The following is a 25,052-nucleotide window of genomic DNA, read 5'->3' as shown; positions in this document are numbered from 1 at the left end:
CTTGGACACTGAAATATTGGAGAAAATATAGGCAGCCCTTGCTGTAAAAAGGAAGGAACTTCTACCATTTGCAACAGCATGGATGGACCTGGAGAGCATTATGCTAGGTGAAATAAGTCAGTTGGAAAAAGATAAATATCACATGATCTCACTCATTTGTGGCATATAATGAACATAAACTGATGAACAAAAACAGAGACAGAGATCAAACCTCAAAGGGAAGGCAGGGGAGGGTGGGGGGAAAGGGGAGAGATCAACCAAAGGACTTGTATGCATGCATATAAGCATAACCAGTGGACACAGACACCAGGGGGGTGAGGGCATGAGTGGGGAACTGGAAGGGGCAATATGGGGATAAGGACACATATGTAATACCTTAATCAATAAATAAAATAAAAAATATAGGCAGCCTTTGCCACTACCATTTTTTATTTCTATGTTCAAGGCACAGTTGTGCTTTATGTTTTAATGACCTACTGAGTATTGTGGCCAACAGTGTGAGGCAGGGGTCCTCAAACTTTTTAAACAGGGGGGCAGTTCACTGTCCCTCAGACCATTGGAGGGCCGGACTATAGTTTGAAAAAAAACTATGAACAAATTCCTATGCACACCGCACATATCTTATTTTGAAGTAAAAAAACAAAACGGGAACAAATACAATATTTGTATTTGCATGTGGCCCACGGGCCGTAGTTTGAGGACCCCTGGTGTGAGGTATCTACAAAAGCAAATCAGTAAAGGCCACCTTAGGTTGCTTTAATACACAGTCCTGGTTAAGAACGTGATTAGTAATTATTCCACAGAATCTTGAGCCCATTAATCCACCACTAGATAAGTGTTCACCTCCAGGTGCCCTGTTTTAAAAGGACCATTTACTACCACCTGGAATACCCAGGAAGACAGGCAACTGGAACAACCAGAGACAAAAAGAAAAAACGAGAGAAACCACCACCAATGGTGTCTTTAATTTGGGGGAGGGGAGGCTGTCGTGTTTTGAGAAAGCAAATGTGATCTTTGTTACACTGAAAGGCAGGACAAGGGCCAAAGGTCATAGCTGTTGGCAAACTGATGAGCTCCCCATCACTGGAGGTATTTCAAGCAGAAGCTGCTAGGTCGTCCCTCAGGGATGCCACAAAGAGGATTCCTGCACTTGGTGAGAATCTAAGATCCTTACCCAATTGAAACTCTTGTGACTTCTAAATAAATCATTTTAAAATTTCAATTACAGACTATCATGTGGGAACAACAAACACCACTGTGTGTGTTCCTCTTCCTTGATTGAGAAATTTGCTCAGGCTCTTTCCCCAAACCTGGATTTCTTCCCACGTGTCCAAATCCCATTTATCTTTCTCGATCTTTTCAGACAACCATGTCCATGAACTTTCCTTGACTGTTCTGGGCCATACTCCACTGCTCTCTCGTCCCTGTCCCTCCAACCTTGTCTTTGGCTCTTATTTTAGAAGACCATACTCATTCCAGACTTACTTTGTATTCTCTTGCAATATTTTAACGTGTGTTTTTTCAATATGTATGCTCTATTTTCCTAATTAGACTTAAATTCATTGAAGATGAATTGAATTCATCACAGAATTTAAGACCAGTGCCGCCATGTAATAGGTGATCAATGGATACCTGTAGAATTGAAACACAGACGAAGACTGTTGACAGTGCAAATATCTTCCTTCATCTTGTTCTTCTCTCCATAAAAGATTATCTGTTTAAAAACAAACAAACACCATAAGCACTGCCTGAGATCGTTCTTTTAGCTTTGGGTGGAAGAACGCCCTGCTTCTCCTCTGACATTAGCCTTCCCAGGTTCCTATGACAGCTGTGTGCTAGGTCAGTGCAAAGCACTAGGCCTTCATTTCAGTTGTCAGTAGAGGGCCAGCTCTATTTCACCATGTCGATAGACCAGGAAATGGGAGGACATCTTTTCTGGGACAGAGTTCTTACAAGCAAACCCAGGTATGAAAGGTGTGCCATCACGCCCCAGGGGAAAGTCAATAAAACCTGTCAGGAAAGGCAAAGCTCCTCTCTAACCAGCTGGTGAAGACCTGCCCTGGCTCCTTCAACTTGCATCTAATTGACCAGCTACTTGGGACTCTTCTCACTTAACTACTTCCCTTGTTTTTCCCCACTTTCTGAATATTTATGCTTTCAGTTATTGACTTCAGATGTATTACCTTGTCTTCTTTTAGTTCAGTTCGCCTCTAATTTCCTGACCATATTTTGACCTCTTTAAAGGCTGTTTATATGTTTCTTTCTGTCCTTTCTAGTGTTGGCAATGCTATTCACAGTCATTCACAGATTGCATGAATGAATTGCCTACTCCCTCTTGGAGACCATAGATTTAGATCTTAATTAGGAGTAGCACTAATCCTGACCTTTGTAACAGCCCATAAGCACCTGCCCTCCCTCTGCTCCCTCTCCTTTTCCTCTGCAAGGTATATGGCACCACCCCCATGTCACCCTACCCCCCGAACCCCTGCTTCCTACTCAGGCTCTTGGTTCAAGAACATTGTTTATCCCATGTATGACTGTTTTTTTAAAAATATTTTATTGATTTTTCACAGAGAGGAAGGGAGAGGGACAGAGAGTTAGAAACATCGATGAGAGAGAAACATCGATCAGCTGCCTCCTGCACACCTCCTACTGGGGATGTGCCTGCAACCAAGGTACATGCCCTTGACTGGAATCGAACCCGGGACCTTTCAGTCCAAAGGCCGATGCTCTATCCACCGAGCCAAACCAGTTAGGGCTGTATGACTGTTTTTATTCAGATCACTAAAGCCCCTAAGTCCTTCCTATTACAGATGTGTCTCTAAGCTAAGGAATAGTCCATTTGTCCAGCCTCTTATGTACATTAGCTCACAACTGATACTTATTTTAAAAATTGATTGTACCAAGTTGATATTGACACGTTTATCCATAATCTAAAATGTAATTTATTTTGTTTAATAGAAGGTAGAGTTTGCCCTAATTTCGGCAGTTACTTTCCTCCCCATAATCCAACTTAGGAGTTCCAGCCAGGGCCAGGGCAGTGGTTAGGCAGCCATGCCTGCTGGGTACTTACTTTAGAGAGGCAAGGCCACCCAAGTAGTGGAACTGGTCCACTCTGTTCCTCCTTGGTGTGCTTCTGGTTTTCAGGATGGTGCTTCTGCCTGTGATTGTGATCTCTGCCCCGAGGGGTGGCCCCGTGACCAGCTTGAAACCAAACTGCAGCTATTCCACCCCACATGGCTTCATTCACGTTTTAAAGCAGGGGTCCTCAAACTTTTTAAACAGGGGCCAGTTCACTGTCCCTCAGACCGTTGGAGGGCTGGACTATAGTTTTAAAAAAAACCTATGAACAAATTCCTATGCCCACTGCACATATCTTATTTTGAAGTAAAAAAACAAATGTTTTCAGCGGGCCGCATGTGGCCCGCGGGCCGTAGTTTGAGGACCCCTGTTTTAAAGCATCGTCATCAACAACAAAAAACATCAAGTTCAGTTTCTTGCAGCAAATAGTTCCCTCGGAGATCGTCTGGTACAGGGGTTCTTAGACTTTCTGTGTTTGAGACACGCTGTAAAACATTAGGTTTGGTTGAAGGGAGTAAAAGATTTCGAACAGCATCAAATAAGCTAGCAAAAACTGTGAAGCAAACACAAATACTGTAGGGTGGAGACCTACCCGCTGCTAAAATGTCACAGTCCACACAGTGTCCTTCCAGAGAGAACGTTCCCATCGCTTGACTGGGCTTCTTTATATACTCACAAAACAGAGCTCTTCCAGGATCCAATCATTTGTGAACTTTGGGGGACCTGTCTTTAGATTACACTTCTCATTTGAGGCAAGTTCCTTCTTTCTTCCTCTTGCCTCATGAATCCTTAAGCAAACTGCTTACCTGGCGTCTCTAATAAATATAATAACCAGCTGGAGCAACAATCAGACAAGACCTTGGTTAAAATTCAGTGGCACACCTGTGACAAGGTTGTATCTCTCCGGTTTTGCATTGTGTGGCTGGGAACCAGGTTAGGTTTGAGGGAAATATTGAGGCCCAGAGAGGTTGTTGGTAGCAGAGTCGCATTCAAACCACAGTCTTGACAACCCCACTCTCTCTACTTGGGTTCCAAAAATAAAAGCAGCAGGGTCATGATCAAGGTGAGGCCAATGAGGAACTCACCTTCCTGCGCAAAACTGAACGGCACCAAAAATCTCAGTAATCACAATAAGTAATATTTTAATGATTATTTTAAAAAATCAAAATTAGTGCAAAAAATCCATGATGAACAAAAGATCAAAATGTATTGAAATAAAAGACAGGATCAGTAAGCTAAAGTTATTTAAAAATTATTTAAGATTATCAGTCAGGAGAAATTGTCAAGTATGGCAATGTCCTCAATTCAAAATAAGGTAAGAAAAGAGGTAGTTTTTGAAAATATAGTTGAGATGACTTCCTTTAAAGCCAGGAGAGTGAAACCATTTCTTAAAATTCTGCTTTTGGTGTACATAAAATATTTAAACTTAAAATGATGTGATTATTTAATATAGTTACATTTCACTTTTCCAAATTTTTTCCACTCCCTTAATGATACCATGAAAAAATACACAAAAACCTATGTATCAGGAGACACACTTTTCCTTGTGCCTCAGGCCGCAACATGAATCAGCACAGCCCTAGTGGGGAAAATGTATCTGTTATTTAGAAATGTCTTCAGTGGATTTTTGTGAACATGTTTGTCGTAGGCCAAGTAGGAGTGGTCCAAAGGCATGGCTTTTGGGTAGATGCTTCTCCCCTGGATGAGAGGAGAAGCCCAAGGTGACTAGTCCCCTGGAGCACTTTGCTTCTCAGGCACTTGAGCATCTTCTTGAGGAGGGCAAGGGTGGGGCAGTGGGGGGGGGGGGGGGCAGGCTGGGGAAGGGAGGGAAAAGGAGCATCTGGAGCTGCAGGGCTTCCAGTTCATTCCATGGCCCCTTCATCAGCTGCCCTTGGCCTGCCACTAGTTTAACGTTTTCATGCATTTGTGAATTTCAGTGAACATTAATCAGTGTTTGTGCTCTGGGGAGGAGGAAGTATCTCTGACTTGCCATTTGTTTAAATGGTTTCCATGTCTCTTGTGTTATTTATTGTGTTGGTAAATTTGAGGACAACACGATTTATCAAAATAAAGGAGTGCTCACAAACAAATGGAAAGCCCCAGATTCCCCAAATACCATTTGTTCTGGGATCAGGTTGTTCACTAGGGATTCTAACATGGAACTGTTCAGCCAATGAGGATTTTCTTCTGTTTACGTAAATCTACCCGAGGCCACTAAATATCTTTGCATTTTCTGAATGGTGTTCATAGCCCTTGGTTTTGCTTGTAAGAGCCCTAGTGTTCTACTTCCTTAACCTTGATTTTTTTCTATCCTCTCTGCAGCCAAGAATTGCTGATAGCTTTCCCTCAGGTCAGAGTTTCCTGCTCAGTCTGCCACCTCCCCCAAGAAAACAGATACAGTCTTAGGCTCTGGAGTGGTTAGTCCCACTTTACTCTGTCCTGGAGTTTTGGGGTTCATTCTCCCCACACATTGTAGGAGGGACACTGATAGATCAGGGAGCTTGCAGAGGAGAGTGGACGGGCTTCTAGAGGCTTGAAACCTGAAGGAATGCCAGGTGAACCTAAGGCTGCTGAACCTGGGAGAGAACGTGGGGCCTGTCTTCAAATAATTAGGGGGCTTAATGAGCGATGCACATTCTGAATAGCTCCTAGGATAATGCTGGCACCATGGAGAGGTGGTTGAGTTCTAGAGAGACAAATTTTTTGCTCAATGTATGGACTCACCCTCCCTAATAGTTAATGCTTTCCAAAGGCAGAATGTTCTGTTTTATAAAGTAATAAAGGCCTGTTGCATTTAAGGACCATCTCTCAAGGCCTCCATTCAACCTGTAGGCCAATGGCTGCAAAGTTCTATCAAGGTTAAAGCAGCAATGCAGGACATGCTGCCCTTTGACAATAAGGTTGGATTCTTTTTTTCCCCTTTTTTAAGTTTTTCAATCACAGTTTACTTTTAATATTATTTTGTATTGCTTTCAGGTACAGAGCATAGTGGTTAGACAAGCACATACTTTACAAAGTGACCCTCCGGATAGTGCCAGTACCCTCCTGGCACCACACACAGTTACCGTAATATTGTTGACTACATTCCCGATGCTGCCCTTTCCATCCCCAGGACTCTATGACAACGACCAGCCTTACTTGTCAGCCCCTTCATCTCTCTCTGCCAGCCCCCAACCCCCTCCCCTCAGACCATCAGTCTGTTTTCTGTGTTTATGAGTCTGTTTCTTATCGGTTTATTCATTTATTTTGTTCTTTAGATTCCATATGTAAGTAAAATAATATGGTATTTGTCTTTCTCTGTCTGACTTATTTTGCTTCGCCTCATACATACTAGGTCCATCCATACTGTCACAAAGGGTAAGATTTCATTCTTTTTTGTTTCCAAAGTAATATTCCTTTGTATATACATACCACAGCTTTTTATCCACTTGTCCATTGATGGGTACTTGGGTTGTTTAGGATGGATTCTTTTTCATAAAATGATATCCCATCAGTATTGTTGGGAAACCATGACTCATGCCGCTATTGAAAGGATGCTGTAGAGTTAAGTCTTATCCTTTTAGTGGGAGGAAATGTGGAATTGTCAGGGCAGCATGCCAAATGGTAAGTTTCTCCATAACCTTCCTAGTGGGTATATGATTTACTCTGGTGGCTTCATCAGATAGCCATTGTCTGTAATGCTAGGGTGCATTTAAAGGAGAGCTAGTGAGACCATAGCACACAGGGACTCCATTGTTCTGGGAATTCATCTCATGAAAAAGTATTTCTACCTCCAAACAGGCTGTACTCCAAAGGCTATTTTATTTTTCCAACTGATGTTTAAAAATGTTTTTTTTATTTATTTCAAAGAGGAAGAGAGAGGGAGAGAAAGATAGAAACATCAATGATGACAGAGTATCACTGATCAGCTGCCTCCTGAACGCCCCCTACTGGGGATGGAGCCTGCAAGCCAGGCATGTGCCCTGATCAGGAATCAAACCCTAACCTCCTGGTTCAACCACTGAGCCACACCTCTCTAAAAACCTCAGGCTTCTAGTCTACCCCAAATCAGAGGTGGAGGAGAAAAAAATGGTTCCTAAGCCACAGTAGGGTTGTACCTCTCCCAACCCCCATATGCACACCCAAGGAGGGAATCCACTTCTGTGCTCTTTCTCCAACTGTAAAAAAAAAAATATAAAAAAATCCCTAACTGGTTTGGCTCAGTGGATAGAGCATCGGCCTGCGGACTGAAAGGTCCCAGGTTCGATTCCAGTCAAGGGCATGTACCTTGGTTGCAGGCACATCCCCAGTAGGAGGTGTGCAGGAGGCAGCTGATCGATGTTTCTCTCTCATCGATGTTTCTAACTCTCTATCCCTCTCCCTTCCTCTCTGTAAAAAAAAAAAAAATCAATAAAATATTTTTATTTTATTTTTTTTAAAAAGGCCATATCACAGCTTTCTCTCCTTCTGCCAGGGCCAGAAGTGCTGATGGCTGACACATAAAGGAGCCCAAAGCTGACAGGTCTTCTCGTTCATTTTGGGGGAAGAAAATAGTTTACTGTTTAAGCCTTAATGATTTTTGATCATTTCTTCTCAGTCCAGCAGCGAGGCACATCTCTGTCTAAAAGCATTATAGATTATACATGTTTATAACACGTAAACCGGAAATAAGAAATGTCAGGTAAATGTTCTTAATCATATTTTTTTAAAGTCTCACTAGTTCTTTCTTTAGAGCCAAAACTGCTTGTTCAGTCAGTTCTCTCATAATCTGTGTTTATTCTTATAGGCTTTATTTAGTCTAAAGCAAAGTTAGAAAATATATACAGCAGTGTTTACATTAATATTATATGAAGAATCTGGTTTATCTACATGCTTAAGTGCCAGGGAATTCAAATTGCTCTCAGAGGGAGAGTGAGAGGGAGAGAAAGAGGGAAAGAGAGAGGGAGGGCGGGCAGGAGGGGAAGGAAGGAAGGAAGGAAGGAAGGAAGGAAGGAAGGAAGGAAGGAAGGAAGGAAGGAAGGAAGGAAGGAAGGAAGGGAAGAAGGAAGGAAGATTGGAGTTGGATCTAAAACCTTCCATTTTTGCTTGCCCCACACCATTAATTCTATCTTAGGCATTTTAGCCCTCAATAAAGTCAAGTAAACTTTTGGTTCAGAGAGCTTGTAGAAACCTACTTGCCATGGGACATAATGAGATGTTAAAACTTCTCATTTCCCATGGCTCTTGTATTTGGTTAGTTATGTTATTGGGATTCTGACTAGTCATAATCAGGAAAGACGCTGGGAGACAAGCAGCAGAATTGATGCAGAAACTGAAGTCAACCGTCCCTTCTGGGTTTTGTTTCTCTTTCTGTGTGGCTAGCAAGTTACTTACACGTTACACTTCAGTTTCCTTATCTATTAAATGAAAAGCAAACAAAAGACCCTGGGGATTTGTGAGGATTACATAGCATAATATGTAAGGCCCCTAGCACAGTGCCTGGCACATTGTCAATGCTCAAAAAACTGCTAGAAAGCAAAGAAAAAAAAGGATTTTCCCAAAGAGCTAATCACTTAAAACAAAATAAAACACCTCCAATTTATCGGCACAGACTCATAGAACTCTACTTCTGGAAGGGACTTTTAGTACCTAGTCTGGTGGCTGTATGTTTGTTTGTTTGTTTTGAAGCCAGTGTTCTTCAAATAGAATATTATAAGGAAGCTGATGAGTCAAAGCAACAAAGTGGAGCTGAGACTGGGCGGGGTGAGGTGGCCACAGCTCCGTCTCTGTCCTTCCTCCACTGGAAGACGCTGATGCGTCTGACACCTCCCAGAGCATAGAGTGAATCCAAAAGCCTGGCCTGCGGCCTGCTCCACCATCTCACCGAAGAGGGAATGGCCTGGAATGTGAGGTTGTCTTTTCAGTGGTACAACCAGAGCGACATTCCTCTCGTTTTCTGGTACAGCCCATGAAAGAGAATAGATGGGCCAAAACATGTGAGAGAGTATTTGACCAAATTCTTACAGAGAAACTTTTAAAAGATCTAGAGCAAGCATGTCAAACTCTCGAGCTTTAGTTCAAAATATGTGAACCTTATTTTTTCTGTGGTAGAGGATAATCTTTTGGGTGGCCCGTTTCCATTTTTATGTTTATCTTTCAACTGTTTCTCATGCCATTTAAGTTTTTCCCTGTGTGGTTCTAGAACCTTCTAGCAGCCTTGATGACAAATGGCAGTTGGGTAGATTTCCGTAAAATTTGAGTAGAAACAACTTCATTTTCTCCTGTACCTTAGCCTTCTGTAGTCCTTCTGATGCTAAAGAAAATCCTATGGTTCCTAAATGTTTTCACATTCTGGGGTATTTTACTTCAACCTAACTAGAGTGTTCTTCCTGGCATATTAGCACAGCACAGGAATATAAACACGAAGCTGACCCAATGGAAGTTTGAAGTCAGTGTATTTTCTTTTTGAGATAAGGCGATGTTTGTACAAACAGCCTTGGACTTTATTTGGATAAGAAAAAAGATATAACACAATTTATGACTGCATGCTATTTCCAAATGTGGCTAATTTCCTGTTGGGTTATTCGTGTGTCTTGCTGTTCTTGTGAAACGCTTTCAGTCTTTTCATTTACTTTCAGAAAAGAACAAAGTTGAGTTGGGGGACAGTGTGGGTTTGGGATTCCTAATCGTCTTGAGAGCTGACCCAGATTCTCCGGCGCATACCTCTGTTTGCACTGCTTACCTGGGCTGCTAACAAGCTGTGCTCATGTCCACTCCCCTGGACTGGAGACTCCATGAGAGCAGGGGCATAGCCTTTAAAGACCTCTGCAAGGTCTCTATACCCAACTCACTCCCTAGGTCAGAGCTGGTGCCAGAAATATTATTGATTGCCCTGGCTGGGTAGTTCCCTTGGTTAGAGCATCGTCCTGATATGCCACCATTGTAGGTTCCATCCCCTGTCAGGGACATACAAGAATCAACCCATGAATGCATAAATAAGTGGAACAACAAATCAATGCTTCTCTCTCTCTCTCTCTCTCTCTCTCTCTCTCTCTCTCTCTCCCTCTCTCAATCTCTAAAATCAATAAATAAAAATAAAAAATAAATATTTATTGACTGATTTTCCAAGAGACTTCATAGATTTTAATAGGTACGTTGATAAACTCCATTATTTTGGATTCCTATACCAAAGGAAAATACATAACATGATAGTATTCTATTGGTTTGAAATATATATATATACACACACACGTGTGTGTGTGTGTGTGTGTGTGTGTGTGTGTGTGTATGAATAAAAGAGTACTATTAGAACAAAGCCAAAAGTCCCTTGTAGGAGTGATAGATTTCAGTTTCTAGGTCAACTGAGCTAGACTGTAGACAAAATGAATTCAATAGCAATACATACAAGAATCCTAACAAATATTTATTGAGCACTTTCTTCGTACCATGCAGTAATGCCTCTTCTAGGCATTTCTCAGATAGTACCCAAATGATTTTTACCACACCACCATGAGAAGGCTAAAGGTAAGCATTATTCCCTCTGAAAAGATGGTTAAACTGAGGCATAATGAGGCAAAGTGGTTTCCCCCCGGTCCTGTCACTCAACACTGGCCTTCTGCATCAGAGACCGGGTCCCTGTCTACAGGCAGCATTGTCTCATGTCTGTAACACAGGGTCTTCCGTTTTCTGTGAAAACAAAGATGTCCTCTTGCTCTCTTTTAGGTTTGTGGATGGCTCCTAGAAGATCTTGATTGGCTCCCGAGGAAATATCGTTTTGCTAGATTGGTTTCCTATCATCCTGTCCCCCCAGTCAACCATGAGCCAGTCAGACCCTGCCGATGACCCGGATCCCAGCCCTGAGCCCCTGTGTGTGGTGTGTGGCCAAGCCCACTCCCCCGAGGAAAACCACTTCTACACCTACACAGAAGATGTGGACGACGACCTCATATGCCACATCTGCCTGCAAGCCTTGCTGGACCCTCTGGACACTCCCTGTGGACACACCTACTGCACTGTCTGCCTCACCAACTTCCTGGTGAGTAAGGACTTCTGCCCCCTGGACCGCCAGCCCCTGGTCCTCCAGCACTGCAAGAAGTCCAGCATCCTGGTCCACAAGCTCCTCAACAAGCTCACGGTGACCTGCCCGTTCGCCGAGCACTGCGCCGAGGTGCTGCAGCGCTGTGATCTGGAGCATCACTTCCAAACCAGGTAGGGCCTCTTCCTCGCAGATCCTGAGCAGCCCCGCCCTCCAGGGGCAGCTGGGACTCACCTGTTCCTGAGGGCGGGGCTGTCTCCCAGGCCCTGGTCGCTCTGTGCGAAGCTTTGTTTGTCTTCTTTTTTGCAACCAATCAGAGGACTCATTCAAAATAAGTAACATGTTAAGTGTTATGGTCAGGGTTCAGTGTAAGAAAATGGCACATGGTCGAGTTATGTTATGTATGTGTTTACAGGGCTTTTCTTTTTCTTTTTTTTTGGTGGTAAAATAGACATAAGATGTAAGTTATCATTTTAATGATGTTTAAGTGCACAGTTCAGTGCATTCACATTGTTGTGCATCATCCCTCACCATCACCCATCCTCAGAACATTTTCATCTTCCAGAACTGAAACTTTGTTCCCGTTCAACAAACACCCCCTCTCCCTTCCCTCCAGAATTGGTATCGTGATTCGACTTTCTGTCTCTGTGAACTTGACTATTCTAGGAAACTAGAAAAGAGGGATCATTAGGGGTTTGCCTTCTTGTGGCTGGCTACCTTCATATACGTGCATTTTGAAATGTAAAAGATACCGGAAAGATCTGGGAGCAGCTTTCTCTGAGGTTCACGGTCCCCAGTAAGATTTCCAGGTGGGCATTGCTTGTCTTTTCCTGTAAGAAAAAAAAAGAGTCTCCTAACGTGACCCACAATTATTAGAACTTCCTCTGTACGGGAATTGGCAAAGCTCGGCTGTTCTTTGAAGAGATATAAGATCTTTACAACTAAGGATGAAAATGAGAAATTTAGAGAACTTTTGTCCTTTAAGCGAATTGTCCTATGAACTTTTCAGCCAAGGTGCACACACTGGCAGCAGGCCAATGGTGTGGCCGGCCCTGCTGGTGGGCTCTGTCCCCTGCGCCACCTGCCCGCCTCTGATTTTGCCCACCTGCATTCTCATGTTCTGGGCATTCCTCAGGGCGGCCCTGGGTCTTGTTCCACATGAGGTCCTCTCTTAGGACAGTTAAGGTGTTTAGCAAAGTGTAGGCAGTAAGCCACAATTCTTTTGTAAGAGGAAATTTGGGAGCCGGTGTTTATCTTGGTTTCTGTCATGACCAGAAGCAGGTGCAGATATTTTATCTAAAGGTCACATTCCTTAGGACATGAATCTGTCTTTGTCTTTGGGGACATGCTGATTCTCTAACATGAAGTTTGCCTCCAAAGCAATGGCCTGGGTGTAATGCTTCCCACATGGTTCCACACCAGTTATGTCAGTGAACTCGTTTTTCTCCCCACGATGGAGAACCAAATGCATCAAACTCCGGTGCCTGGGTTGCCTCTGACCCTCTGTTCTTGTTGGTATTTAAGCTAGGATTCTCCTCTTCTCTGATTGACTGGAAGGAGGTATGGCTGGAGGAGAAGGAGATAGGAAATCTATCTGTGACCTTTGCTAAAAGTTTTACCTAGGTAGGGGAGGTATTGTCTGGAGGGAAGCAGGCCTGGGGCCAGAGGTGAGGTAGGAGCTGCAGATGCTGGTACAGAACCCGGGCCAAGACTAGAGCTGAGAAGGCCCTGGTATTCCTATGTTCCTGGGTTGTTGCAATTTATACATTTGTGTTTGGGTTTCCATTTATTGCTGTAACAATTGATCACAAACTTAATGGCTTTAAAGCACAAAAATGTGTTATCTTACAGTTCTGAGGGTTCTAGGTCCAATCTGGGTCTCAAGGTGTTGAGAGGGCTGGTTTGTTTTGGCTGTTCAGGGAGAATTGCTTGACCTGCCTTTTCCAGGTTCTGGAGGCCATCTTCCTTCCTTGACTTGTGGCCCCTTTCTCTATCTTCAGGGCCAGCAGCATAGAATCTCTCTCTCTCTCTCTCTCTCTCTCTCTCTCTCTCTCTCTCTCTCTCTCTCTCTCCCTCTCTCTCCCTCTCTCCCTCTCTCCCTCTCTCCCTCTCTCCCTCTCTCTTTCTTTCTCTCTCTCATCGCATTTCCTTCTGTGACTCTGGCCCTCCTGCCTCCCTCTCATGAGGGCACGCATTACATCCACCTTCCTCACCTCAAGGGCCTTACCTTAGCCACCCCTGCAAATCCCTTTGGCCCTGTAAGATAGCAGATTCACAGGTTCTGAGGATTAGCAGTTGGACATCTTGGGGTGCTCATTATTCTGCCCACCGCAGGAGTTTTTCAGGAAAAGGGGAAAAAAGAGAGAGAAGGAAATACATGGAGGTGCTCTCTGGAGAGAAAGTGAAAACCCAACAGGTCCCCCACACCCCCTCACCTAGAGCTGATTTGGGGCCCAGAATATTCTTTTAAAAAAATCGAGATAAGATGGCACATGGACCTAAGGGCAAGGCCATAGCAGAAGTGGGGCAGGGGAAGGGCTGGGAAGAGGATATTGAGGACTTGTGGGGTTTCCAGGAGGGAGATGCCACAAGCCCACCTAGCTGTCCCAAGTGGGAATTTCATTCACTGCCCATGCAGGTTGTGTGGCCCACACACCTCAAGGAACCCTGGGATAAAGGCTTGATGAACCCTCAGCTGAGAACGGCATGCACATTGGAAAAACAACAGTGAGGGGGAAAAATGCAAAACTAATTAAAATCACCTCTATGAGCTGTGGCCTTGGAGCCCTTCACAGGTGCCCGTCAGCAGCTCTCTGGAGGGAACACTCCCACGGGAGGAGGCGCGGTGTCTCAGCACGCGCTCTGGATCCTCTCCACACTTCAGCTTCCTAAGTAGGTTGAAACCAACATTTCCAAAAATATGGTGCATGTTAGTCATCAAATGCTTAATATACACTTCCTTTCCTCCCAGCCCCTGGGCATTTTGTTGGCAAGGATGAAGAATTTGGAGCTAATCCAGAACCTGAGTCCAGAGCCCTCTTGGGCCTTAGGCCTGGGCCTGAGCCAGTAGACCGCCTCTTCCTCCCCTGAGAAGGGACATTAAGATTAAATAGTTATCCTCGGACTGGGAAAACTGAGAGGCAAGTGTTTCCTTACGTTTCTGTGTGAGGCCTCCAGGTTGGTGGCTGCCTGCAGGGGGGTGTTGTCATAGGTTTGCAGTAGAAGATTGCTTTGTTTATCAATTTTGCATCTTGGTTTTAGGATTTAGATGTAATGAGTTTAAAAAAATGTTCTTTGGCCTCTGGCACTATATGAATGTAAACTTTGCAGGCAGAATCTACCTACTATGGAGAACTCAGCATTAATTCTGGTTGAAAACCACTGTGCGACTCAGTGGAGCCCACACACTCCCTCCCAGTGTGTCCAGGAGAGCTCAGTCCTGAGCATCATGGGAAACTCCGTACTTCGGTGTATCTACCTGTAAAACGAGAATTGGCTCCTTAATTACAAGATCTGGCAGAAATAACCACATCAGCAATGTTTTCATTCTCTAGAAAGGACCATCAGGTAGAGAGAAATGTTTTCCCCGTCAGCCAAGGTCTCAGTTTATGGGCTGTCCATAGGATCGTGCTAATAATAGCAGTCCACTTGAGTCAGGGATGCAGGCAGATGGCATCTCATCTGTAAACAAATGCTGCCTGTCCTCCCCAGAATTTGTGTCATTTCTAAACATTGTTATCTAAGCACTCCAGATCCTTCGTTGAATATAAACCCTTAAGGAAAACATTTAGGATGGACTGTGGGTGTGCATGACTGGCTGGGCCAGCAACTCCTTGGACCACTGTTTTTGACTTCAGACTAGAGAGCTCTTCTATGGGAGTGAATCTGGGCGTGTAAACTAATGTTTGAAATCCTCTGGCTAATTCTGTTGGCTTCTGCCTTCTTCGATGCTTGCAGACGCCCTCACATCGATCTTCTGCAAAGAATTCCCATGAGGCTGATGGGCTTGTCAAATCAAATGGCAGCCTTCCTGACCAAGGGGCATTGCCAGCAGACATAGCCAGGGCACCACAGAGGGCCAGTTCAATGCATCCCTCTTGACCCAGACCATCAGGGGGTGTATGGAGGAGGCAAAGCTTTCACTTCCTTGATTCTGAGTGGGAGTGATCTTAGGCTCAAGACTACATCTTTATTCTGTAATATCATCATCTGTGACTGTAATATTTATTAAGATCCATAATAGGCCAGGCCCTGAAAGAAGAAAGAAAAATCTATATGAGCCATGATATCTGCCTCTGAGGAAATGACATTTTAAAGGTAAAAGAGAGAAGTTGAACGCACATCCACACTGAATTGTTTCATAGGACAAGTCACTTTGCCCTTTAGTTTCTCTCTTATGGAAGACTAGAGGCCTGGTGCACAAATTTGTGCATGTGTGGGGTCCCTCGAAGTGGCCTGCGGGAATTGGGCCCCAGCTCACTCCCCCAGCCTCACAGCCCTGCAGCGCCACAGCCCCGCCTGGCACCACGCCGTGGCCTGGTGCTGCCCCCTCACCTGCTCCACCATTCCACCTACAGGGTGATTGGTCAGAGCCGGGGCCTCCTGCCCAGCTCCCTCAGAGCCTGGAAGCCAGGTGGCAGCCCCACCCTCTGCCACCAATGCTGGTCCCCATCTGTATGGCAATCGGGCCCCGCTCACACCTGCCTTGGCCTGGTGCCGCCCACTCACTTGCTCCATCATCCCTCTCTCATCGAGGCCCATCTGGGCCTGCAGCACCTCCACTGTCGCCCACTGCCAGTGCCACACTGCCGACACCCGCCATGTTCCGCACCACCCCCTGCTGGTCAGCGTACATCATAGCAAGCAGTCAAACTCCTAATCTCCCGGTCAAACTCCCAACCGAACGACATCCCAAGGGGACAATTTGCATATTAGGCTTTTATTAAATAGGATAATAGAAATGAGAGATAATAAAGCTGTCCCTTCTTAAGTATTTACTAGCATGAATAAAGAGATCTTTGTTCACTGTTTTGAATTCAGCCCTGAATGAAAATCCGATACAATTGGCACAGCTAACTGAAGGCTCTCTGGTGTTAACTTGTTGATTGACTTTGCACCCAGTGTCCTGGAAGTTTCTTCTCCAAAGACCTACCCTGGAACCTCTCTTGACCTTTACTTCTACCAGAGGCCCTTTTCTGGAGTGCGTTCAGTCCCACACAAGCTCAGCTAGCTGTGTACAGTGCAGGGAAGATTTTACTGCTGGACTGAAGGTCTGGGGGAGTGTTACCCTAGGGGAGGTAGGTAAGTTACAAGTCTGGTTGGCCATTACTGCCTGGCTCAACATCTCCCTATAACCTTGACATTTATCCTTCATGTAACTTTTCTGCCCTGAACCCAGTTTTCCTGGCTTTACCTAGCCGAGAGCCACTAATTTGACTTTCCTGGGCCTGGAAGAAATGAGGCAATGTTTCTGCATTACCTTTGACAGAACCATTGAATCTCTATCAGACTGTGCTCCAAGCAATTCTTTAAAGAAATAACATTCTCTTGGGTACTCATTCCCAGAAATCTTCCTTACCTTTTTTTCTTTTTTCCTGGTCATTTATTATCCATCTATATAATGCTTCATGCCTGTCATGGCTCTTATAAGTTTGAAGTCCTGTTTTGTTAACTTGTCTCTAATCAAGAAAGCTAGTCCAAAAAATTGACTCTTTGAGCCAAATTCTTTTTGGTTCTACAAATATTTATTATCTACTGCGTTCCAGGGACTATGGTGAGGATATGATGAAGAACATGACCAGTAGAACTCCTTCTTCAAGGAGTTCCCTGTTTAATGAAGATAAAAGAGACCAAAAAATAGGAGATGGTAGGTGATACCTGAGATGACATTTAAAGGATAAATAGGATGTAGACAGTCAAGGATTAGGGTTAGAACTATTTACTGACAAGTAAGCCACAGAGAAATTCATGACCATTTAAAGGTGGAATTTTTATTCCCAAGGGATTGTATTAGTTAGGATTACATCTGATGGCAAGTTAGGATTACATCTGATGGCAGGTAATGAAAATTCAAGTTATATTGGTTTAACTATTAAAAGTTTTCTTTTTCTGACCTAACACAAATTCTGGGGGTAGGAAGTCTATGATGGTGGCATGGTGCCACCAGAAATCTAGTATCCTGCTGCTTTCCAGATTAGCTTTCATTCTTGAGTTTGTTACCTCATGTTCTCAATATGGCTGCTCAGACTTGAGCATCACATCCAAGTTCCAGGTAGGAATAACCAGGCAGGAAGAACAAAACAGGAAGGGCAAAATACAACGTGCAGACTGAGACTCCATTCCATAAAGAGCATTCTTAGATGCTTCACCCAGTAATTAATTTCTGCTTATACCTCATTGGCCAATATTGTATTACATGGCTACCCATCTGTGAGAGAGGTTAAGTGCATTGTCACCATGAACAAAACTTGGGTTCTGTTAAAAGGAAGAAGAGATTAGATATTGGATAGGCAAATGGCAGTTTTTGCCACAGTGACATAAGAACAACAAAAACCAATACCTTCACTTTTATATTGCATTCATATCCATTAGTGAATTTTATCCTCTTGAAATGCAAAGAATGAAAGGACAGACATTCTTATTTTTTTCACAGAGACTTTGAGAGGCAACCTGACATGTCCAAGTTGATCAAAAATGCAATCCAGTACCCTCTGAAACCCACACGCTTTCTTCTATACAATGCTGCTTATGGGTTCTGAGCTATACAGTAGAGCATGTCTCAGGACACTGTGAAACTCCACAGTCAGGAAAACACTGTAACATGTCCTGTTGCTCATGTCCAGGAGGAAAGAAAGGACAGATGAGAATAACAAAGTCTTTTGGAAATAGGTGCTGAGCTGCCAGCTCAGCTCATTCACTATCATTAGTAATTATTATTAACAATCTTTATAACAATAGCTAACACTCATTGAGCCCTTTGTTCTTCATAGGCACGATCTCATTCTACCTTCATAACAATACTATGAGGAAGCCCTATTATTGTTGTCTTTCTTTCACTGAGGAGGAAATGGAGGTTCGGAGAGGTTCAACAACATGCTCAGGGTCACACAGCTAGTATGTGGTGGGGTTCAGGTTCAAACTCAAGCCTGTTTGGCTCCAGCATCTGAATGCCAAACCTTACTTCCTTTTTGCTGCTCTTCACCAGCTCTGACTCACTCTTGCATACCAGACTTAAAGGAAATGGAATTCAAATTAGGGCCTCAACAACATTCATTCATGTCATGCTTTATCAAGGCTGCTTACCTTGGATTTAAACTGTAGAAATTAAATCTGCACATTCTAAGAGTCTACTGTATTTGATCTATTTTAGGCCCGCCTCAGGAAAATGCAGATCGCTGATGCCAAATTCCTACTTCCGACACCGTTTATTGCAGTTGGTCTCATCCTGTAGATTTTTCTCTGGTCCTCCCAGCAAGTAGAGTTTGCTGTGATTGCTTGGTTGTTATTAATGAAATTATCTCTTTAAGCCATTTCTATTAAGATTCAGGCCCGGAGTTGGCAAAATGGATTTTGATCTTCTTGAATATGGAGAAGGAGAGGACTCCTGGGGCTTCTGTGGCATTCTGGAGCGTAGGCCGGCTTAGATGTCCTACTGCCAAGTTGATAGAATAGTCTGGAAACACAGATCTGAAAGCTAGAAGAGATGCTGTGGCCCAAGCTGGACCAAGCAAGTGAGGCATTATTAGTTCCATTTCAAAGATGAGATGACTGAGGCTCAGGGGCTTAACTGAAGTGCCTGGGTCCTACCGCTAGTGCCAGAGCTTATGATCACTCCGCAGAGAGGGAGGAACGGAGGGCCGTCTTCCTCACAGAACAGCAGCCTGAACATTGTTTGGACAGAACTTCCTATCTATCAAGGCTCTTTGTTTTCCTCAAAGAGAATAATTTTCAAAAATTAGCAAGGAAGCCACCCCTTCTCTCATGTCTTTCAGAGCAGTCAGGGCAGTAGGCGGTAACACACCTTCAATGCATGTTCTAAACATACATTTAGAGGCGGAGTCGGTTCGCATATCGTCCTTCTGTGTCGCAGTATCTGCAGGCTGACTGTGAGCTCAGATCTCCAGCCTGTGTTCCCAAGCTGCTGACTCCTCAGTGTCTTCCTCTGCAAGCTGGAGGACAGCCTTGGTTGCCATGCTCCTGCCCTCTCCCAGCACAGTTCAGCTTCCAGCCCATCTGCTCCCGGCCAGTGATGTAAATGTACCAGCTGCTCCTCAAGAGCCAGTCGGCATCCTGCAGGAGGGGCAGGTCCCTTTCCCGGGCACCAGCCTGCTCACTCTCAGCCTAAGCCCTCTCGCCAACCATGGTGGGACCCTCCGTTCTCCTATTTCCCTGTCTGAGAATCAGAAGGTGCAATCCTCTTACAGGCCCAGGATTTATTTATCAGCGGGGCTCGATTGAAGAGCTCTAAGACTCCTTATGGTCTACTGATTGTGAGGACATGGCAAGGTTTGTGTAAAGGGGCTGGGCTGGGCCGGGCCCCGGCAGCTGCCAGAGAAGGTGGCCAGGAAGAAAGCAGCACACTGCTCGGAAAATGAAGGCGCTTCTGTTGCTGGTCCTGCCTTGGCTCAGCCCTGCCAACTACATTGACAATGTGGGCAACCTGCACTTCCTGTACTCAGAACTGTGAGTCCCCCGGTAACTGTGCCTGCCCGGGTTGGTGTGTCGGGGATGTTGGGGATGGGACCTGAGTCAGTTCCCGGCTGGTATGTTTGTTTAGAGGAATAAATTCCACATGCACTGGATGCACTTGGACAAATCACCCTGCCAGCCGGGTAAAGCAATGCTCAGCTGTCTGTGACTTCACAGAAAAACACGTCTTTCTGATGCGGTGCTTTCCCAACGAGGCATTTCTTTCCTGCTTCTATGCCAACGCTGCTCTCTTTTGTACTCCGCTTTCTCTCAAGAGATGTGTCTTCTGTTCCTTCCATAAATAGAACCTAAGAGCAGAGCTCGCACGCACAGATCTGCAGCCTCTCTCGGGCACTTCTCATTGAAACAGATAGCACCCCTTTCTGAGACTGTTGGTCTCCATACCCGCGACACACATAGTGTCAGCACCGGGGAAAGGTAGCCCTATATGTAGAAAATACTTATCCATTCTGTTTTTATTTGGGGTAATCTTTAAACATATGGGAAAGCAGAAAGAACTGTGTAGGGAGCACCCATATTCCTCTCACCTAGATTTAATGATTAACATGTTGCCACCTTTACCTCATTTATTTATTCTTTACTGAAGTGGTTTGGAGTACTTTGCAATCATCATAACATTTCACCTCTAAATTCTTCACTGTGCGTCTCTAAGGAAGGAAGACATTCTTCTATGGCCCATGTCTGTTTTATAAGAGGAAGTGACTCATATCCCCAACCTCTACAATGATATTTTTCTGGCTCCTCCTCTTAATAAGCTTGGAAAGAGGGCTGCAGAAGGATGTGAACAGCTTCTAGCAATCATATAAAAAGTGCTGCCGGGTGTGCCTCTGTGTTTGGAGCATTTGCAAAAATGTATTTCTTACTAATCAGACTGGTAAAAAATAGGAAGGGTTGGCTTATGTGTAAATTAGAGTCAGTGGGCAAATGAACAGAGGGACTCTGACAAGGGTTCCTAGAGCCCAGGCTAGAAAGGCATGGCTGATTATATTTAGATAGAGATGCCTCCATCCCCCTGAATCTGTGGTGATCACCAGGCCTCTTTTGTAATTAGCCAGACTCGCCAATTTGTTTAGCACAGTAGATGCTCAATAAATGCTTGCTAAGTGGAGGAAGGAGCAAATGACCTAGGACCTTGGAGAAAGGCCATCCATTCTGAGGGCTCTCCATTTCAGGATTATCTGGTCCTTCCTCATGGGAATGTAACTCCACTCCACCTTAGATAAGAAGGTTCAAAGAGAAAGTACCTGGCGGAAGCCTGAATAGTGAGCACCTCTGGGGAAATAAGGACCTCGTGGAAGCTTTTCTAGAAAAATAGACAATGGCAGAACTCACTGGGGCTGTGAAAATCCCCTTCCTCTCTCTTGCTGAATGCTGAAGTTGGTGTCTCTGACAGCTAGGGTCAAAGCCTCCTCTCCCCCAACCCATTGCCCCTTCCCCACCTACGTCCTTGTTGGCTGCTGTAACAAAATACCCCACAGTTGGCGGCCTAAAACCACAGAAATCTGTTTCCTCACAGTTCAGGAGGCCAGAAGCTTGAAATTAAGATGTCAACAGGGCTCCTATGAAGGCTCCAGGGTGGGTCCCTTCCCTGCCTCTTCACTTTCTGTGGTTCCGGTCGCTCCTCCGTTTGTGGCCACATAATTCCAATCTCTGCCTCCACATCATCTTCTTCTCCTATGTCTTCATCACCTATGTCTTCTCCAGTTCTGTCTATGCCTCCTCCTCTTCTTCTGAGGACACTTGTCATTGGGTTTAAGGCCCACCTGGATAATCCAGGATGATCTCGAGCTCTTTAGCTTAATTGTAGGAACCTTTTTCCAAATAAGATCACATCACAGGTTCCGGGTGGGTAGACCTATCTTTTTCAGTTTTCAGTGGGGGTGACCATTCGACCCACTGCAGGTGCTACTGAGGAGCCTGTCCAATGAGGTCCTTTCAGTTTTATAGCCTCTTCTACAGGTTCGTGGGTCAAAGGCAGCGTTTCTGTTGAATAGTTGAGTGGACGCAAGCAGGCCGTTCTTTCCAAAATGTGAAGGGACCCAGGAAGCACAGTGCCAGAAAATCACCAGGACACTGTTCCCAAACTAATTTGATAGAACTTTCTGGGAGACTTCTAGTTGCTGGGGATGCTTTATGAGAGAAGCATGTGGCGTTTTTACCTGATGCCACTGGTGACAGTGAACTAACTGGTGAATTAAGGACGCGTTTCAGGTACTGTGGCAAGTGCACAGCAGTAAGAAATTAGGCACAGTATTCACCCGCAAGGAGCTGACAGTCTAATTGAGGAGATAAAATGTATACACACAAGTTATATACACAAAGTCTTTTAAAAAGAAGGGTAGGTAATAGGTTGAGAAGAGGTGGAGATGGTCCACTTCAGTGAAATTAGTCATGGAATGCTTCTAGAGAAGTTGGGGGTTTGAGCTGGATCTTGATGTAAATAGGAAGTAGGCAAAATCAGGGATGGAAAGAGAGAGCATTTCAGGCGAGGGAAATAGCGCAGGCAAACAGGCTGTGAGGAGGTGGCTGGGGTTGGTACCAACGCTTTGGGAAATGGCAGTGGAGAGCAGTGAGTGGGGCTGCTGGGCCCGTTTGGCAGTCTCGGGAGAAGGCTACTGGGTGGGGGCTGCAGGGCCCTGAAATGGAGACCCTCTCTCACCATCGTGGATGCTGGGATCTCGGAGGCAGGGGACTGGGTGGAGGCTCTGGGAGGCTCTGGGAAGCTTGCCTTCCTCCTGCCACCGTCATCTGAGTGGGATTCTCTTGGTCTGTCCTGTTCCCTCAAGACCCAGCTGAAAATCTGGAGCTAATCCATTTAAGCATGTGGCCATGTGTGTGTGTGTGGGGGGGGGGGGGGGAGCGGGGGGTTGTTAAACTCAAATGCCTACAGCAAGCATGTCAAACTCAAAGGCTAACATGGGCCAAATAAAGGTTTAAGTTTATGGGGGCCGCAAAAAACACACACAAAAGCTTCAATTTTCATAGAAACGTAGGTTTATTTCAATAGAGACATGCTGAATACAAAGGGCTGAAATAAATGAGTAACCATTAACAAAATCATAGAACATTTTAACAAAAATTGATATTTTTTCTTGAACATGAACTCACCAGACACTGAATAACTGCACATTTAATAAGCATAATGCAAATAAACCTATTTTTCTTGTTCTCCAAAAGCAAAATATTTCCTGTTGCACACACCAAACATGTCAGTCCAAGACTAATGACATGGCAATCGGCTGCTAAAATATTTGCTGCTCATATTAGTGGAGAGAAATGGTGCACCTGCACGTAAGGGAAATGAATGCAACACGATTATAGTAATCAGTCATTAGCAAACATTGTAGTTAGTTATTAATAATTATGTAAAACAGGATATTGTAAAAATTAAGTTATGAAATTTTTATTAAAATGTTTCTTACTTACCATTATATTGGCGGGGCCACAAAAATATTCGTTGTGGGCTGCATGCGGCCCTCGGGCCACGAATTTGACACCCTTGCTCTACAGCAGTAGTTCTCAACCTGTGGGTCGAGACCCCTTTCGGGGTCGAACGATCCTTTCACAGGGATCGCCTAAGACCATCGGAAAACACATATATAATTACATATTGTTTTGGTGATTAATCACTATGCTTTAATTATGTTCAATTTGTAACAATGAAAATACATCCTGCATATCAGATATTTACATTATGATTCATACCAGTAGCAAAATTACAGTTATGAAGTAGCAACGAAAATAATTTTATGGTTGGGGGTCACCACAACATGAGGAACTGTATTAAAGGGTCGCAGCATTAGGAAGATTGAGAACCACTGCTCTACAGGAACCAGGCAGGAACTATTTAAACATGTGCATCATTTGAGTATAAAACACAAGGAAGTGGTGGCCTCTCTGGTCAACTGCAGAGGACATAGTTGATACAGGGGTGGGCAAAAATAGTTAATAATAATAAATAATACAATAATACATAAATAAACAATAATATAAGAATAAACTGTGTTTTGAGTACTCATAACTGTAAACCTACTTTTGTCCATGCCTGTATATATAGAGTGTCCCAAAAACATGTATAAACATGTACACACGCTTTAACAGCTGATAGCTGTTAAATGAAAAGGAAATGTATTTTAATAAGCACTGTCTTTATAGTTATATTCAAAATGTATACATTTTTGGGGACATCCTGTTTATAGTGTCTTAAGACATTCAAATTCAATTTAACACAGAATAAAAGAAAAACACCTTGTCCAATCCAACTTTGGCCTTGCGTGTATAACCCCAGGCAGCTCCTTCTCTAAACATGCCATTGCCACCTGTTGCCATGACCCAGAGAAGAGTGACTTCCACAGGACTAGCCAAAAACAAGAATATTAGGTGTGCAGTCCAACCCACAGGTCAGGGAGCAGGAGTCTGGGGCTGCTCTCGGGAGCTGCAAAGAGCATGCCATGGGATAAAGGGCAGTGCTATCTTCCCTACAAACCCTCAAAGTCTTCCTCAATTTTCTGGACCCCAAAGCAAATTCAATAAATAGGTTTTCACTCGTATGGGCACGAGCACAGATATCGCCTTCTCATCTTTCTGGGCCTATTTACAGCTGCACATATGATAAAACTTTTGGGTGAAGTCATTTGAGCAGCTTGGGTTCTGAGGAGAACCCAGATAAAAACTGAGGGCCAGGTTTGGTTTTTATTTTTTTGAATATATATTTTTATCTCTCTATATAAAAGGCTAATGTGCTAAATGTCCCACCGTCCGGGTAATGACATCGCATAGCAACACTCAGCTTCCTCTCCCTAGCGACTAGCTTCCTTGCAGTTTCTTCAGCCAGGAACACCCAAGTAGAAACATTCTACACTTTAACCAAATGTCTGTGAAGCGTTTTCCTGTGCCTCATCTCATTTGATCCTCGCTGAAGTACTGGAGTAGGTAGATAGGAGACTCAATGGAATCCTATTTTCTTTTCATTAACCGGAAAACAGAGATTTAGAAAGCTTAGAAACTTGACCCAACTGAAAAGAAGTAAGAAATGGTGGACCTTGAAAATTATTTCAGGTTTTCTTACTGCAAAGAATATAGTCAAACACTACTGCAGTTAAATATTTTACCCTTTGTTCTCCCTGCATGATCTACAATAATAATCTGCTTTGTGTTGATATTTACTGCTGTGTTGCTGACAATTACCTGAAAGAGAAGTTGGGGTGCTTCACTGGGCTGGAAAAAATTTAGCTAAATCAGAAAGCAGTTCGAATTAAGCAAGTTTATT

At 44.1% G+C, this 25,052-nt stretch overlaps 1 protein-coding gene across 7 annotated transcripts in view; it reads left to right on the top strand.

Moving 5' to 3' along the window:
• LNX1 (ligand of numb-protein X 1) overlaps positions 1–25,052 on the top strand; it is a 112,726-nt gene that overhangs the window by 6,142 nt on the left and 81,532 nt on the right. For 4 of the 7 annotated variants that reach the window (XM_036333862.1, XM_036333853.1, XM_036333859.1 and 1 more), the window contains one exon: positions 10,762–11,247. In XM_036333862.1, coding sequence (XP_036189755.1) covers positions 10,856–11,247 — 392 coding nt within the window. In that variant the 5' untranslated portion in view covers positions 10,762–10,855. Of the gene's footprint in view, positions 1–10,761; positions 11,248–18,880; positions 19,757–25,052 lie in introns of those variants that run through there. The other 3 variants (XM_036333864.1, XM_036333863.1, XM_036333865.1) reach the window with 3 other exon arrangements.

This window comes from Myotis myotis, unplaced genomic scaffold (genome assembly GCF_014108235.1).
Source record: "Myotis myotis isolate mMyoMyo1 unplaced genomic scaffold, mMyoMyo1.p scaffold_m19_p_1, whole genome shotgun sequence".
NCBI classification, from domain to species: domain Eukaryota; kingdom Metazoa; phylum Chordata; class Mammalia; order Chiroptera; family Vespertilionidae; genus Myotis; species Myotis myotis.
Note: the sequence above shows the minus strand (reverse complement) of the source record. Positions and strands in the feature narration are given on the sequence as shown.